Below are 18,753 nucleotides of genomic sequence, written 5' to 3'. Positions count from 1 at the left end.
ATTCAAGGCCTCACACTCTTTTAATCCCTTCTCTAGTCAAACCCAGTCAAATCCTCTCTTAATTGTTTTTGTATTTATTTCTTAACTAAAAAACTCACACGTGGACAACGACACGGTGTCGTATTCATCAGATTTCAACGTCTTCTTCCTTCTTATTCTCTCACTTGTCTTCATCTCCTTCACTCTCTCGTCTCTCTCACATCACATCGCTACATTGCCAAAAATCTCGATTTCGGAAAACCCTAGAGAGAGAGAGAGAGATTTGGAATTCGAAATTCCAGATTCTTCAGATGTATTTCTCCGGAGCGTAGTAGTCTCGAATTTTTTTTTGGTTTTTTTTTGTACACTAATGCCTCCGCGGCTCCCGTCGTCGTCGTCTCGTCGCGGCGTCGTGTGGTTTCGATGGAAGCTAATCATCTCATTCTCCGCTGCGTTATGCATCCTCGCTCTCTTCAGTATCAATCGTCAGTCTAATTCCACCGCGACGACGACGACGCTGTCTTCGTCGCTCTCTGTAGCGAGATCTCGTATCCCGCGGAGCACGTACTCCGGCGATCGTCCGAAACTCGCGTTTCTTTTCTTAGCACGACGTGATCTGCCACTTGATTTTCTCTGGGACAGGTTCTTCAAGGTTCGTCGTTTGAGATCATTCGTTTTAAGTTGAATCTGGAAAACGAAATTTGCTTATTGTCTCTCTTTGTGTGTTTTGTTTGTGTTAGGGTGCAGATCAGAGGAATTACTCAGTTTATATACATTCAGTACCTGGTTTCGTGTTTGATGAATCCACAACTCGATCTCAGTTCTTCTACAATCGCCAATTGAAGAATAGCATTGAGGTTTTGATTTTGTTGTTGTTGTTGTTGTGATGATTTTGGATAGATGAATTGAGAATTTAGAATTTGAATCAGAATTTAAAAACAGGTAGTTTGGGGAGAATCAAGCATGATTGCAGCAGAGAGATTGTTGCTTGCAACTGCTTTGGAGGATCCTTCTAATCAAAGATTTGTTCTTTTGTCTGATAGGTTCGTTTCTTTTAAGCTTTTCGATATCAAAGAACTTGTATGATACATTATCCTTGTATGATCTTATTGTCATTGCTTTGGTTTTACTCTTTGTGATGCAGCTGTGTTCCGTTATACGACTTTGGTTACATATACAGATATCTAATGTCTTCACCCAAAAGTTTTGTAGACAGGTAATTTGCTGTTTTTCGGGTCATCTTGTGTCCTATAAATAGCAAAAGCAGCGTCCTTGTTTGCAGCTAACTGTGTTGCACTTTGTTTGTAGCTTCCTTGATAAAGATAAACGCTACACCATGAAAATGTTTCCTGTTATACGGAGAGAGAAATGGCGAAAAGGATCTCAGGTCTGTTCTAATCATATTGAACCTTGGGGGAAATGAACTTTTGCTGACTGTTTCTTTGCATGATTTTGGAATGTTTGAATTTCTGACGGGAATGGAAGTTTCAGAGACTTTTGGTTGCAGTTTTGTTAATCTATCTTTGTTTTTGTACAGTGGATATCATTGATCAGAAGCCATGCAGAGGTCGTTGTTAATGATGATACTGTGTTCCCTGTTTTTCAGAAATTTTGCAAGGTAAAGCTGAACCTTTTTGATGCTTTCTTCTTGGTTTGATTAAGTAGGGATGAGCACAAGCTTAATGTATCTCATCTTATTATAATTTCATCTGTGCTGTTTTCTTGGAGAAATAACGAATTACTTGTTTGTTTCTTTTCCAGCGATCTCTACCTCTGGATCCTAGAAAGCATTGGCTTTATCTTGTAAGTACACTGTCTTTCCGTAATTTCATTTAATACCACCAGCCACTTGAATGTTCAGTTTATATTGATTCTTACTGCTTCTGTGTCACTTTGATTATACGAAAATAGATTAGCGGGTATAAATTGATTGAACTCACAAAAACAAGTTGTCAAGTTGTCTCTGTTCACTGGAAAAATCAGTTTGGATGTTTTTAAGTATTATTCCCACAGATATCTCATTTCAATCTCTCAGTAAATGACGGCTTGTTTTCTTATTTGCGTTGCAACAGAAAAAGAGACGTCATAACTGCATCCCTGATGAACATTACGTACAAACTCTGCTAACAGTAAGCACAAAACAAGTCTTCATAAACTGCATCTCGCCACTCAGTTTATATCTCCTTTTTTACCTGCTGATTTTTCGGATTCACTTTTTTCAATCCTAATCTTGATGATCTCTTCAGATGCGTGGCTTGGAAAATGAAATGGAACGGAGAACAGTGACATACACTACATGGAACCTATTAGCCAAAAGAGCTGAAGCCAGATCTTGGCATCCTCTCACTTTCACATCTGACAATTCCGGGCCAGAGGTCATTGAAGGAATAAAGGTAAAAAAATTTATCTTAACATAGAGGTGTGCAATCCGGTTTTAGTGTGTTTTGTGCTCATCCCTATTTTTATACACGCCAATTGAGCTTCTGATCAATCTCTGTTTTTGTTGTTTCTTACTTTTGGGTAACAGAAAATCAACCATGTATATTATGAATCGGAGTATCGAACAGAATGGTGTCGGGCGAATTCAAAACCTGTTCCGTGCTTTCTCTTTGCGAGAAAGTTCACTAGAGGAGCCGCAATGCGTCTTTTGAGTGAAGGATTAGTAGAGTCATCAACAGATACAAAAACCTTTTAGATGAAAAAAAAAAGTAAACACAAAGGTATTATACAACTAAGAAAGAAGAAACCAAGATTAACATCAGAAGAAAAGGAAGTTAATTTAGAATATACAGATGAAGCATACAGATAGTACATTAATCCTTGATTATATATGAAAGTAGTTTAGTACAAACTACACAGCCATGTTTTTCCTTTTTTGGTATTAAAAATGGCAACTCATGAGATTCCTATAGAGAATTTATGATACAGATGTTTTAAGGACATAATTAATGTGATGGTTCTATAATCTATATACCATGTAGGACATTGGTACGATGTTTTTGCCCAATGTAAAGTTGCCTACAAGACAATTGGCTGAAAGCTCACAGGCTGGCCAGTCCCTATTGTATTGCAGTCTGGACTCATGGGCTGGGTTGACATGTCTTTCTCTCACTCCAAACATCCTCTCTTTCTCTTCCTCTTGTTCTATTATTTCTCAAGAAACAGTATCTCTAACCTTAATCTAGCCTTAGATCTACCTAATTTGCATGTAAGTATTTTTACCAGAATGTGCTCGTGTCATTCCGCGTTAATTTGTTACTTGGTTATTTTGGTTATGTGACAAAATTCTATTCTTGGCGGTTAGACTAGTGTTTTAAGTTTATTGCATGGATGACATTGAAATGCTCTAATTTCTCATGCATTCGTTTTATACATTGGTTTACATAGATATTGGCATAGTCATATAGGGTGGTTTCTCCCATACGTTGTCATATATATTATGCACTTAATTCCACTTTACAATACATCATAAGCATTTTAGAAATGATATTCGGTGTTCCTTTGGAATATCTTGCAAAACTTGTAAGCATAATAATATACAATCATGTCTCGATCTAATTAACTTGTGCAGTAAAATTTATAAATGTATAGAGCTAGTTTAGTGTAGCAAGTGTTTTTAAACTTTTATAATCTCGATTGATCGATCTACCGTCAATAGACAAGTGGATAATATTGTTCTCAAGAACCTTTTCAAAATTTCGTTTTGTCAATCACTAGACAACTTAATAAAAATGTAGGTCTTAACATTTTATTTATAAGAAAACATGAACAGACAGAAAGGCATCAAAACAGTATAGTGATCAAATTTGATAAGCACTCAAATGTAACTAAAATACAAATATTAAATATCTTTCTCAATTTTACGTTGCATAAAATTTTACCGGACAGAAACAATTTATCCACGAGAGTTTTGGACACATAATTTTGTAATCAAAATTTGTGTTTTGTAAATAGGGATTGTGTCATGGATTTTCTCTTGTTGGAGAAATTTATCGTCATGATTAAGATTAAGATTGTGCACAACTTTCCCACAACATTAGTTAAATTACTGAGCTTGTTCTCTTCCTTCTCACAACTTGCTAAGGCTAAGGAATGATACCAAGTAAAGATTGATGAGCTGACGCAAATTATGGGAGGAGGATTGGAATGATGACATACATTTCGATTTAATCGCATTTTTTAACTACTTCGGGTACCTAAGTGATACTGGTTTCTTGTGTATTATGGAAATATTTATGTTGATTCTCTATTATATATACTTTGGAAATTTTCAAACAAAATTTCAAATTAATATCTTTAAACATGTAAAAGCATGGTTAATTTTCTCAATTATTTTTAATAGTTACCAATAATGATTAATATTGTGATGGAAATTAGACTTAGAATCCAACCTAGGATACCCATATTAGAACCATTAAACCATCATAATTATGGATTAATATATTAATACAAAACAAAGAAAATGATTAACACATACATTTGCTATATATATATTATATGAATATGATAAATTGATAATGCATTGCCCCTCCTTTTAAGAGCGTAAAGATCACAACAATCAAAAAGGTTAAGCTTTAATTGTCTTTCTTTGACTGTTATCACTAGACAAAAGCTCTTTGTTTATATTCTGATGAAATTGCAATGATTCAGTTTCGGTTCATGCATACTTGGACTATTGTGAGAAAGATTTCTCTAAAAGCACATGCTAGTTAATTACTTACCAAATTTATTTCGGTCATGTAACGTTTGGTGAGATTTGGAATAAAGTTGCAAGAAAAAAGACAAAAAGTGACTTATGATCTTATGTTTAGTTTAATAATAATAATTTACTCTTTAAAAAAGTGTATAGTGAAAATGAAGAGAGACTATATTGTGTTACTATGATAAAATATTCGATCTCTTCGACCAATTTTTTTTTTTTTTTTGGTACATGGAAACAAATGAGAGAGCTTCTTCTATTCTTCAGCATGAAGACAAGAGTTTTTCGCCAATTTCGTAAATGTCAGTCACAATAGACAGTCGTAAATGGAAGACCGAATCCTTTATATGCACTTTTGGCTGCTCTCATCAAAAGAAATTTAAACCTTTTTTATAATATTATTTTCTATTTTTGTTTACTTTTGTATATTTCGGTATAAAGATGGCAGACATAGTACGGAACCAATGATTCTTTTCGTCAAACCAACCAATGTTTTTTTCTCTCCTTCATGTATAAAGGCATCGGTTAATTTTTCTTCTTTGTCAACAAAGGCATTGAAATTGATCATAACTTTCGAGAAGCGTATTAATAATATTCTTATATATATATATATATATAACGTAAATGATCTAGAAATTTTGAAATATATACTGCCTCTTAAAAATAATGTAAATTAATTTCTGAAATGGAAAAATGATAAAAACGAGGCCTGATAGTATTTTGGATAAGAGTTATTTACGTGTGGTGGAAAAATGAATAGTCAAGAAACTTCAGTTTTGTGCAAAGCAAATCTTCTTGGCCAAAACTAAGACACGGATCTCATTCAGTTGCGATCACGAGGTCTAAGTTAGTCAAAATTGGATTGATAAGAAAGTGTTATCGATAACGTCTATGTTACCTTCTTCTTCCGTCGTTGAACTTTTTGGCCTCATTGCCCTCTACACAAGTCATATAGATAGACCTCTTTTGGACTTATCCACTCTTATAAAAATTTCTATATTCATCGTATAGTATGAAAGTCTTAATATCCAATGACTTAATGCTACCAAAAAATCAATGTAAAGTTTCTATAAGAAAGACCGCAATTGATTGGTCCACTCTGGTTATATTTAATCCTTTGTCCCACCAAAAAATTTAATATGAGTTCGAACACTCTCGTGGGAATTCAAAATGATAGTATAAAACCACTCTTAAGAGTACATGATCGACCAGAAAAGTATCAAGAAAAGAGCTTTTTGGATCGATGTTTTCACTATTTTATTAATTTGATTTTCAAAAGGGATTCAAAGCACAAGGTTTCGTCTTTTCTTCTTCCCTTGTTGACCTTATTGCCAAAGCAGCAGCCTGTAAAGATACTTGTTCATATACGATTCAAGTGTTCTAAAAGATGTTAAATCTAGTTGGATGCATAGAATATATGTATATACTAGATACTCACCCGCGGTATACCGCGGGTCTATATTTTAAAAAAATAAAAATAATATATATAATTTATTGATTATATTACATATATATATATATATATATATATTTTTGTCAACCATTGGGCCACAACTGGTTATTATATATTTATTACATATATATTTATTGATTATATTTTAAATTTGTTGAATGTACTATAATTATTTAGTGTATAATTTTCATTAACTACATGTTGTGGTTTATTATATATATCCTTATTGTTTATTAAATTTAATTATTGTTTACCGCAGGTCTATATTTTTTAATATATATATATATATATAATTTATTGATTATATTACATATATATTTATTTTTTATATTTTCAATTTGTTGAATGTACTATAATTATTTAGTGTATAATTTCCATTAACTACATGTTGTGGTTTATTATATATATCCTTATTGTTTTTTTCTCAAAATATATCCTTATTGTTTATTAAATTATTTTAGTAAACAATTATACTATTTTTTATTATATTATAATTTGATTTTGTAATTTTTGTTGTTTTATTTCTATATTAGTTGACACTTTTGTATTTATAGTTGTGCAAGTGGTTTCTAATGGTGAAGTGTTTTTTATTAAAACAGAAAATTTATATCAATTGCTTGTAGTTAGTATTGATCCAAAATAGAAATATTAATAATATATTAGCTTGTTAAAAACATTTCAATGGAAACTGTAAACGATTCAAGCTTAAAGTTGGTGCAGTTTTATAGGAAATCTCGGTTCCCTCAGATTAAAGGAGAGTTATCCTGTTTAGTACAGTTTTATGGAAAGTTATTATTGAAATTAAATATCCGAATTTGATATGATTTATTTATAGTAAATGTTTAAATCAAAATTTAATACAATGGCAGTCTTGTAAATAGGTGGCAATTTTAAGATTTATTTGCTAAATGTACTTGCAAAATGTATATATAGATATATGGAGTCTTTTTAAAGCCAATACAATTACAATTTTTCTAAGGATTGGTAAAAAAAGTGGTCCATACCATTTCGTAGTTCCCGGCTAATCATTTATGAGATGAACATATCTTTCATAAAAAGTTCGAGTCTCTATTTCGGAATAAACTACTAGATTAAAATCTAGCGCCTACTATACTAGACTAATAAACAAAACTATTATAAAAATTGTCAAAAGAAACCATAATCTCATTTTATAATAGTATAGTATGACGAGAATTCCACATTCGATTTGATTCAAATGAAAGAAACAACCATAATCTCGAATAGACGAGAATTCCACATTTAAAATACATAAAAAAAAAAAACATTCAAAATAATTTTGAAAAACTCAAAACTCTTGCCACATTTGATTATTCTAAGTCATTGATACTACACCAATCCAATCTGATAGAAATTAAATTTATTTTTTCTCTAACAACAGTAAAATACAGCTGAAATAAATTAAATTGATTTGATATAAATCCTGGACGGTTGAATAGATACGAAGACATTAAATTTTCACCGATTTGGATAAAATCAGAGGTTTCTGACTGCGTCAAAATTTAAGACCATATATGTGGTCGGATTCAGATATAAAACGTATAGCTCTTTCGTACATTGGTAAGTTAGAAGATGTCTCTCATGATCTCATATATATATATATATATATATATATATATTTATATTCACATGATAAGGGGAAAAAAGAAGTAGTACAGAACGATGTCATAAAATAGAAGTAGTAGTACAAAACCAAAACTATTGACACATGTATATTAAAAGTGTGAAAAGCATCAAATTAGTCAGATGAATTACTTGTAAAACCAAAACTTATAGTATGTTCACAAGGTTTCTACGTCATGCAAACTCGATCGGCCACGTTGTGTAGTTGTAGTATCATGTTTTGGTCAACGCAAATCTCAGACAGCTCTGCAGATTTTCTTCTATTTTTCTTCGAGTCATTTAATTTTTTGGTGGAAAAGAAAATTGTATATTTATTCATCCCCAAGGACTAATAAGCTTTTAATTAAGCTGACTAATTAAATCCTAATTACTTCAGTTTTAGTGGACCCGTACGTTTTTTGACATCTTACACGGTTTCTTGGCTCCTTCCTCCGTCTTAAATGTAAAATGAATTAAATATATACATAATCCTACAACTTAATCGTGGCTTAAATCAATCAATTTGTAGAACGCTAAGTCGCTATATGATTATTTTTTTCTAATAGAAAGTTCATCCACGGCAAGTACAGAGTTCTGGGTAATGAAGAAACCTTTAAAAAATTGACCTACATCACTAAACTGAAGCAGATTTGTGGCTTATAAATCGATATAGTCAGTAATTTGATAAATATGAAGCATACTATAGCATAAAAATGAAACATAAATGCATCGTGAGAATCCGTGAACTTTTATATTCTCGAAAATATAGATGAAAAATGTAATGTAAACAAATAAATAAATTTTCTTGAAAAAAAAAGACAAAATTAGTTGCCCATAACATGACAGGTAAGTTAAACACGAGAGACGGAGAAAAAGTGCCAAAAAAGGTCAGAAGAGAAGAAAATGAGATTTTCTGTAATCTTATAATATTAATTATTTTAATTGTGATTAGGAGAGATAATTTAAAAAAAAAGGCAAAAAAAAAGTCAAAGCTAATGACTAGGTCGTTCCGGTAGACAGTCAACAGATCTACAAACGCTTTTTGTCAATACGTGGGAGCCTTCGAAGATCTCTCTTTCTCTTTCTGTCTCTCTGTCTCTCTCGTTTCTACGTGTGTGGACTCAAAATAATTTTTCATTTTTGCCCTTATTAGAGTAATATGAATCTGTACCCCTAGATAATCTAATAATTAGTTCTCTTTCCTACATACTATTTGACATATACATACATGAATATAAGACAACTATACCCTTATACATATTTTATTTATTTTTCTTTCTTTTATGTGTTTGTCTTCTCCGGCAAAACATCACCAGCATCAAATAAATCATAATCTCTTGCCATCTATGTTATTTTGGTCATCAATTTGAATTTGTGGTGGAGAGAAGGTTGATATGGTGGTTCCGATTTGATTCCATGAACATCAAGCGAAGATGTGGTGACAGGGTGGTGGTACAATTTGGATTCTATGAAGATCAAGGCCAAACGGTGGCCGTGACGAGTTCAAATCTAGGTGATGGTTCCAATTCCGATTGGAATTGTGAGAGAGATGACGACGGAGGAGCTGTGATGGTGGTGGTGGTCCTCATAGATGTGTGATACTCTTCTCTTTTTTTTTTAATTATTACTCATAAAAACTGAGAATGAGATATTGCGATGCTATTTTTATCATCAGATTTCATGGGTTTCTTTTGGCTGTTCAATTTCTGATCGGGTTGGTTAGGATCCAGTGCATCCATGGTTTAATTATTAAACTTTAATATGATAACTTGTTTTAACATGATAATTATGTATTTAACAAATAATATATGGATTTTTACGCTATAACAATTGTTATTTGTTATCATGTTAATCATATAGTTATCACACAAATACTATATTGTATGTAGCTCATTATATTATGTATATGATATAACAAACGAATTACTGCGATAAATATAAGTTTATCACATTATTGATAAACATATCGCGATATAATTTGATGTAACACGATATATATGTAAGCTTATTGATATATATATTTTGTTATCATGTTAACTGAATATATAATTAAATTCTATATTTTTACTTATGTATTTCGTTAACATTTTTGTCAAACTTATCACGATATAAAAAGACTTAACACGATATATATAAACTTATATGTATATATATTGTTATCGTGTTAATCCAATAAATAATCATCTAACAATAATATGTTCTTACTAAAATATTATAATTATACATTTAACAAATAATATATGATTTTTTACGCTACAACAATTGTTATTTGTTAACATGTTAATCAAATAGTTATCACACAAATACTATATTGTATGTAACTCGTTATTTATGTATATGATATAACAAATGAGTTACTGCGATAAATATAAGTTTATCACATTCTTGATAAATATATCGCGATATAATTTGATGTAACATGTAAACTTATTGATATATATATTTTTTTTGTTATCATGTTAACTAAATACATAATTAAATTGGCAATCTCAGATGAACAGTATTATTGGCCAGAACAGTATTATTGGTCGGAACAGTGTTATTGATATCATATTATCGATTTTAAAAAGAGATAGAATAATTTTGTGTCTAATAGCATTTCTGTAGTTAACATGAAAAAGGAAGGATAACTAAAGAAAAAAAACAAAGAGAGGAGAGAGAACTAAATATGAAATAAAGAGGACTACATATTTGATTTTTTTTTATTCTGGGGTTACTGATTAATATAGCCCTTTTTATTATCTTCTCAAAGTTTTTTTTTTTTTAAATTCAAAGGTCATATCAAACAAAGCGACACATTTCTTCACCATCTACTTATTTCAGTTCATTCGACATGGCATATAGAGACACAGATATATTTCTTTTTTGTCAAATATTTTATTGGGTTGGTCGAAATTTTGTTGTTGTAATCGTTTTTATTTTATTCAAGGTTATGTTGTAAATTATTTCCACTATTTTAAATTCAATATACTATTCTAATAAATAAAACTGAAAGCAAATACTTTAAAACTGTTGATATTAGTATATTATTATTACCACAAAACTTTTGTTATCCCTAACCTAATACTATTGTTAGGTTCTTATAACTTATAAATTAGAATTATTTCTGTACGTACTTACGTTATATATATAACATTAAAATTTCAACAAAGTACATTATATTTCTTTTCGAATCACATGTGGTAACCATGATTACCAAAAATAAATTCGGTGTCAAGCAACGAACATAATATAATCGACTTTTTCAACAAGAAAAAAAAAAGCATAAAATCGACTTTGTTGTATTCAGAGAACAATGTCTTTTTTTTCTATTTTTTTATTCTTTATGACATTAGTAGAGAACAAGAAGAAGTCTAGTTCAAGAAAATAAAGAAACTAGGAGCTTATTACAAAGGTGGGACCCAGCCGCCCACGGAAGTAAGACCTAACGACCGACGCAACCGGTCTCCAGTCAGATTATAAGAAGCCGGGCCGTCAAAATCGTTGACTCGGTTAACCCCATCACCATCATAATTTTTTTTTTTTTTTTCTTTTGTGTATTTTGTTAAATAAATTAATAAGTTTGAAAAGGAAAAAAAAATGAGAAGAGAAAGAAAAAGATATAATCACGTGGAACGCGCCGCAGTAAACGGGGCGGTGGATCAAACTTTTCGTCGCTATGATCAAAAACAGCAGAACTAGTCAATGCTCTTTCTTCATCATCTATCACCAATTTAATAACTAAGTGAGTCTCAAGACGATTACGCCACATAACCATTTTCTCGTGATTTCGACATCAAAACTTAAATAAAGAAAACCCTATTGATCAGGTCATCCTGTTAGAAGTTTCAAATGAATTTATTAATTTTTTTTTGTCAATATTGAATCTGATTCATAGTCAATTTATACTATATAGGATAACGTAATTTAGTGGAATCAAAATAGAATCGATCGCAGAAATAATATTGTAATCACTTGACTAAAAATACTTACTGTTTATTAAATTTTTTCTTGTAGTAAAATATTTAATGTTTATAGAAAATATTAGTATTTTTTTATCTCGGCTTTAGTCAGATGATATTTTTTTATCTCGATACTATATAATAAATATTAGTAATTTCAAAGTTTCCTATAACGTATTGTTTGACAAAATGACAAAATAAATAACATACTGTACAAATGTGAGGTAAGAGATTTGCAAGAAAACACTTTTGTTGAAATTAATAAAAGAATTTACAGTATATTTTTCTTGAAAATTAACCTTAACTCGAATAGTAAAATTGCAAGAAATATTTATTATAAACCCTATAAACTAAAAAATCGTAAATCATAAATCCAAAAATAGGATTTTATTTTAAAAAAAAAAGAATTACCCTATTCTTTTGTTTTAGTTTAGACTATTTCAGGTCAACTAAAAATTATACTAGCAAATAAAGGATTTTTCCATGAAAATGTAACGGGCTTAGAATCACGGTGTATTACGGGTCGGGTCGTTTCCGGGCAAATGACGCAGTATCTGACGTAAAACTCCCATGACTTTTTTTTTCTTTCTATAAAGTCACCGGAAAATTAAATCGATGTTCATTAATTTATTAAACGAGAGAGAAAAAAAAAACAATCGGTCCACGTCCCAAACCCTTTTTATAGGAGAGTCTTATGTTCTGGCAGAAGACTTCACAAACTCTTTCTTTCATCTCTCTCTCTCTCTCAACCAAACCAAACCAAACCCAAAAAAAAAAAAGATCTTTCTCCTTTCGTTAATCTCGTGATCTCTTACTTCTATATATGGACAGAGGATGGTCTGGTCTCACTCTTGATTCATCTTCTCTTGATCTCTTAAACCCTAATCGTATTATCACTCATAACAACAATCACCGACGCTTCTCGAATCCTTTGACGACGATGTCTAGAATTGGCGATGACGATGGTGATAATGATCAGAAGACGAGAGTTTCTACCATCGGCAGTGAATTTAGGTTCCCGGTGAGTCTCTCCGGCATTCGTGACCGTGAAGATGATGATTTCTCTTCTGGAGCCGCCGGAGATAATGACCGTGAAGTTCCCGGCGAAGTTGATTTCTTCTCCGACAAGAAATCTAGGGTTTGTCGTGAAGACGATGCTGGATTTCGTGTTAAGAAGGAAGAACAAGATGATCGAACCGACGTAAATGTAAGTACGACTTTTTCAATAAATAATCATTATGAAATATATGAATTTGTTACAAAATGGTTTGTTGTATATTGTGGCCGTGTAATAATTCGGTGTAAATTGAAAAATCAAATATAAATATCAAATTTAGAAGCAAATTATTAATTTATTAATTATTTTTATTTTTGAATAGACTGGTTTGAATCTTCGGACAACGGGTAATACAAAGAGTGATGAGTCAATGATCGATGATGGAGAATCTTCTGAAATGGAAGATAAGCGTGCGAAAATTGAGGTAATTTTTAATTTACTTTTACTTTTACTTTGTGTAGTAATTAATAGATTAATTGAACTTTTTTTTTATTTATATTGGATTTTGTTTAATTATTATTACAGTTGGTTAAGTTACAAGATGAGTTGAAGAGAATGACAATGGATAATCAAAAGCTTAGAGAATTGCTTGCACAAGTAAGCAACAGTTACACTTCACTTCAGATGCATCTTGTTTCACTAATGCAACAGCAACAACAACAACAGCAGCAGAACAATAATAAGGTAAATAATAATTTGATTGTTAACCACAAAGTAAACAGAATTTACCCTAAGTGACTAGGCGATTAAATTTGGTGAACCCTATATGATTAGGTTATAGAGGCTGCTGAGAAACCTGAGGAGACGATAGTACCAAGGCAATTTATTGATTTAGGCCCTACAAGAGCAGTGGGAGAGGCTGAGGAAGCTTCAAATTCTTCATCCGAAGAAAAAACTCGTTCAGGTGGTTCTTCTCCGGCCGAGAGGCGTAGTAACGAGGTTAGAGACCGAAAGAGACTTGGGCGTGAAGAAAGCCCTGAAACCGAGTCTAACAAAATTCAGAAGGTGAATAATAGTACTAACCCGACGACATTTGATCAATCCGCTGCTGAAGCTACTATGAGGAAGGCTCGTGTCTCGGTTCGTGCCCGATCGGAAGCTCCCATGGTAAGTTGATTTAGATAATATGTAGTAAACTGATATAACTAAACTATATACTATATAGATATTAATTATGTTTGTACTTATGGCTTTATAGATAAGCGATGGATGTCAATGGAGGAAGTACGGCCAGAAGATGGCCAAAGGGAATCCTTGTCCGCGGGCTTATTACCGTTGCACGATGGCCACGGGTTGTCCCGTTCGCAAACAAGTACGTTTCAAAACATCTGGACTAAAGATTCTAATCGACGTTCAGTTAATCTTGATAGCAAAACATTAGAGATTACAAATGTGTATATATAATATACCTTTGAGTGATATGCTGATAAGTTTGATCCGCAATTATGTATAGGTTCAACGTTGTGCGGAAGACAGATCGATTCTGATAACCACCTACGAAGGAAACCACAACCATCCTTTGCCCCCAGCCGCGGTAGCAATGGCTTCCACCACCACAGCGGCGGCCAACATGTTGCTATCTGGGTCAATGTCTAGTCATGATGGGATGATGAACCCTACAAATTTACTAGCTAGGGCTGTTCTTCCTTGCTCCACAAGCATGGCCACAATCTCAGCCTCAGCACCGTTTCCGACCGTCACATTAGACCTCACCCACTCACCCCCGCCTACAAATGGTTCCAACCCTTCTTCTTCGGCAGCCGCCACTACCAACAACGACCATAACTTATTGATGCAGCGGCCACAGCAGCAACAACAACAAATGGCGAATTTACCCCCGGGTATGCTACCTCATGTAATAGGACAAGCATTGTATAACCAATCCAAGTTCTCGGGGCTGCAGTTCTCTAATGGCTCTCCCTCGGCGGCAGCGTATTCTCAGTCAAACGCGGTGGCTGACACAATAACGGCACTCACAGCTGACCCGAATTTCACGGCAGCTCTTGCAGCCGTTATTTCTTCTATGATCAATGGTTCGAATCAACATGATGGCGAAGGAAACAACAAAAACCAATAGAAAAAAAAATATTACAATTGTTTTTTTTTTTGGTATCTTCAATTTTTTTTTTTCCAACTGGGTTATAGGAAACAGAGTTTATTCATTGATTCATATTTGTTCTGTTTCGTACCAAAATACCAGTAAATATACAAAAATATATAATTTAATTTCGAATATAATAGCTATGTATTTGCAAAAGTGTAGTTACGTACTTAACTTAGTTAGCATTACCTTTAAATCTTTAATATTGACCTTTCTTTTGGATGTATAAGTAAATTTAATATACATCACATGTGAGCGCCGATACAGAAACCTAATAGTTTGGCCGTACCTTCAATAAAGATAATGAGATATCATCATCAAATAAGTGACCTACATTAATGACACTTAATTATATATCGAAACATTTAATACATCTTTTATTATCCATATATAAAAAATTGCAAACGGTCAATGAATGCTGCCACAACAATTTGACACGTAATTTGCTATCTAATTAAGTCACCTAAAAAATCTGTACACTTTAATATTTGTTAAACAAAGAGAAACAACTTCCTAGAAACTACGAGTTTGAATGGCATGAAAAATATGAAATCTGAAATAAGCTGACCAAAAATTTAGGCACCCATGTAAAGAAAAGTTTAGTTTAGTCAAGTTTCTTCATTTCTATGAAGCAAATAGAAAAATAAATAATGAATAATGATAGCCTAGTCGATATAGTTTTGTTAAAAATTAATTAAACATGTGGAGTAATAATAATGTTGTAATACAGTATATACATATATCTCCAAGCTTTGGAAGGAAGCGATACGCAAAAGTACGTTGTTTGACTTTCCGTGCAACTCTAGTTGACGTGGGGTCATGATTTGCTAAATAATGCAATTTTCTAATATGCTTCATTTTAAATTGCACTAAAAACCAAGTACATATTAACAACTCTTTTTCTAGCTGCTTCCGATCCGAGATGATGCCTCTCGATCCTGCTCTCGTGTTTTATACATATGACATTTGTTGGAACTCCCGATTAGAATCATGTTATTATATCATAGTTGGTTCTGTCAGTCAGAGCTAGAGGGTCTCTATTAGAAGTTAAGAGTGTTTCATTTCTCTTTTCTCCAGAATATAAACTTTAGTATAATATTCTTTTTGTTGTTGTTGTTAAAGATGATTTTAAGCTTTGGACCAATGGAAAGCTAACAGAACTCTAGCTAGTTGGAAACTCGAAGTTGAATTGAGTTCATCCGAAGATGACCTTTTAATGTATTTTAATTTATCTTGCAAAACGTAACAGTTTGTAGACATTAGACAAAAATAGCTAGGTGGCAGTTAATATTGTTTTGTGCAAAGTTTGAAAGAAAATCCAATTTATTCTTTTAAATGAACGCTACTAATTAGAAAAGGGAACAAAACGTTACATGAAAAACGGTGGGTACAAACAGCCGTTAATTATTTTCTTAAAAAAGAATTAATGTGTGAACTGCTTGTGGAATCGCACTTATGTTTATACATACAATAATAATAGTTTAATTGAATGAAGGAAATGCGAAGTCATGGATTTATATATAAAGCCGCCATTTATTATTTTCTAAGTTATAAAAAGATGTTCATGAGGTTTGCGTGAGGTCGAGAAGAGAGACTTCTCTACGACTTTAGGGAACTGGAGTCGTTGAGTCACATGTCTGCATGTGGTCATACTTTGTTTTAACCTATTCGTCCTTCTTTAGGACTCTTCCTAATTCATGACATCTAATTGGTTGGTACAATATGTCAATATGTTAGGTAAAACAATATGAGTCGATTGGAAATATATATAGTTGTTGCGTTGATATATAGCAGTCGTTTTATGCAATAATTACCCTTCCGACGAATTTCATTGCAGAGCATTCATGCACAAGATTAGAAATGTAAACTAAGTTAAGCCACAATGTAGTTGCGTGTGGCCACTTAACTTAGTCACTTGGATGTTTCGTGTTGATGCTTATCGTTTCCGGTTTGCAAAAGACGCTTTAATTTAAGATCATTGCTCCCAATCTCCCATAATTAATCAAATAATTCGGTAAAATTTGGATATCAAATGCTAAAATCTTACAAAAAGTTTGACGTAGACTAAAACTGGATCCATAAATATGTTCGACTAATAAATGTTAGCCTAAACTTACATGCAACGATTATGTTTAGCCGAACTACATGAATGATAAATTGTTACCAAATAAAGTTTATAGAAAAACAATTTATAATTTCATGTTTTCGGTTATTGGTTCCTTGCATGGGCTTTGTGATAAACTCATTTGCATCATTTTAACTTCAGCGTGTATTAGGTTGGAGTGAATATGGAAGATTCAACTACATGAATGCAACATATGCAGGCTCATTCTCTTTATACACAGCTGATTTTTGTTCTTTCTAAATTAAGGAATCTTCCCAATTTTGGGATATTGTATATCTTTGGAAGTACAAACTCTCATGTAATCTCATATCATCTTGAAAGAATGCACGTTTGGGATACAACCATTACGAAAACAAAAAAAATATATATATATCAGAAACAACATTGCAAAGCATGCAAGCTAACATTCCACAAGAAATAAGAAACTTAAGAGAAATAAGATAATTAATATGACTACGTACCATAATAGAGGTGTCATAATATCGAAATCCATTTGTCAAATTATGGAATCAACCATTATTGGTTCTTTAATGTGTAACTGATAAGCGATTAAAAATAATAAAAACTCTAATTTCTTCAAATCAACGAATCGACCCATTCATATTAATTTTCCTAATTTCTTCCAATGGCTTGCAACAAGAAAAGAAAAATATAGCTTTTAAAATACCAATCAAGAATATGGTAGTATATTATATATGTCATATAACCATTTTGAAGGATGGTAAACGAAAAAAAAAAAACACCTTTAAGGATAAATTTTTGTAACAAATTAAAAACATTTGATGTGAAGACATGACTAATTAAAGACTAGATAACTCAATCAAACCAATACAATGCACATAAGATGTACATAAGAGACAAAGAAGTAAGGACATCACTTTTTGAGTTGTTATTTTTGCAGTTTAGTACTCCCTCTGTTCCAAATTATAAGATTTTTTTGTTTTTTTTTTATTTTGTTCTATTTTAAAAGATTTGTTTTTTTTTTTCCAGATTTCTATGTATCATTTATATTTATTTAGTATTTTATGACCATTTATATTCTCTAGTATTTTATTCTATTGATTAATATTTTTGAATAAATATTTATTCATATATTTTATGTATAATTAACAAAACATTTATGATTTCTTAAAAATTGTACTTTTAGCTAGAAAATCTTATATATTGAAACAAAAGAAGTATTACTTTTGTAATTTCATATGTGGTTGCTAAACGGTTAACTTTTTCATTAAAAAAAGAAAACAAATAAATGGTTAATTTGATGCATTTCGCTTGTTTTCAGCAAATGTTTGATTTAAGAGCCATATTCTTTTGTCATAAATAGATCAAAATTGTCAAAATTGAAGTAAATAGAGACAAGTCTATCAACTGAATAAACAGCACAAGAATAAGGTATATCTAGCTGTACATGAAAGATACCACAAAGTCAATGATTTTATTTATATGTTGTAATCTTTCGGTATAAAAAATAAAAACACTTGAATTCTTACTTAATAATAATTAGGTGTCACATAAATATTATAGGATATGATTCACACGTAATTGCCTACAATTTTGTCGAACAAATTTATGTTTTAAACAAATTAAATATTTTATATTGTTATATATAAAATTATAAATATATGAATTAAACTAATTATCTAATTATAAATTATAAATAATAGTCGATCAAATTTAACATTGGTACACCACAGGATAATTATTTAATTTATTTATAATAATGTTTGATTTTAACGGTATTTAATTTAGTAATAATATTATATATTTTTAATTTTTAG

At 31.5% G+C, this 18,753-nt stretch overlaps 2 protein-coding genes across 2 annotated transcripts; both read left to right on the top strand.

Moving 5' to 3' along the window:
* Positions 1-108: 108 nt before the first annotated feature.
* LOC104714564 (glycosyltransferase BC10-like) lies at positions 109-2,950 on the top strand. Its single transcript, XM_010431970.3, has 10 exons — positions 109-631; positions 720-836; positions 922-1,022; positions 1,124-1,195; positions 1,288-1,366; positions 1,517-1,597; positions 1,741-1,782; positions 2,052-2,108; positions 2,226-2,372; positions 2,507-2,950. The coding sequence occupies exons 1-10, from the start codon at positions 350-352 to the stop codon at positions 2,672-2,674; spliced, it is 1,146 nt and encodes a 381-aa protein (XP_010430272.1). The 5' UTR covers positions 109-349; the 3' UTR covers positions 2,675-2,950.
* Positions 2,951-12,267: 9,317 nt separating this feature from the next.
* Positions 12,268-15,006, top strand: LOC104714563 (WRKY transcription factor 6). Its single transcript, XM_010431969.3, has 6 exons — positions 12,268-12,899; positions 13,072-13,173; positions 13,275-13,433; positions 13,524-13,856; positions 13,948-14,061; positions 14,203-15,006. The coding sequence occupies exons 1-6, from the start codon at positions 12,516-12,518 to the stop codon at positions 14,824-14,826; spliced, it is 1,716 nt and encodes a 571-aa protein (XP_010430271.1). The 5' UTR covers positions 12,268-12,515; the 3' UTR covers positions 14,827-15,006.
* Positions 15,007-18,753: the final 3,747 nt, after the last annotated feature.

This window comes from Camelina sativa, chromosome 9 (genome assembly GCF_030686135.1).
Source record: "Camelina sativa cultivar CO46 ecotype springtype chromosome 9, ASM3068613v1".
NCBI lineage: Eukaryota > Viridiplantae > Streptophyta > Magnoliopsida > Brassicales > Brassicaceae > Camelina > Camelina sativa.
The sequence above is the reverse complement of the archived record's forward strand: the minus strand, read 5'-3'. Positions and strand labels throughout refer to the sequence as shown.

Bases quoted from the DNA above. Each gene is read 5' to 3' on its own strand.
- LOC104714564 (XM_010431970.3), top strand. From the start codon at position 350: ATGCCTCCGCGGCTCCCGTCGTCGTCGTCTCGTCGCGGCGTCGTGTGG. The intron at 1,023-1,123 runs GTTCGTTTCTTT...TTTGTGATGCAG, and splicing joins TTTGTTCTTTTGTCTGATAG to CTGTGTTCCGTTATACGACT. The intron at 2,109-2,225 runs GTAAGCACAAAA...TGATCTCTTCAG, and splicing joins ACGTACAAACTCTGCTAACA to ATGCGTGGCTTGGAAAATGA.
- LOC104714563 (XM_010431969.3), top strand. From the start codon at position 12,516: ATGGACAGAGGATGGTCTGGTCTCACTCTTGATTCATCTTCTCTTGAT. The intron at 12,900-13,071 runs GTAAGTACGACT...ATTTTTGAATAG, and splicing joins ATGATCGAACCGACGTAAAT to ACTGGTTTGAATCTTCGGAC. The intron at 13,174-13,274 runs GTAATTTTTAAT...TTATTATTACAG, and splicing joins ATAAGCGTGCGAAAATTGAG to TTGGTTAAGTTACAAGATGA.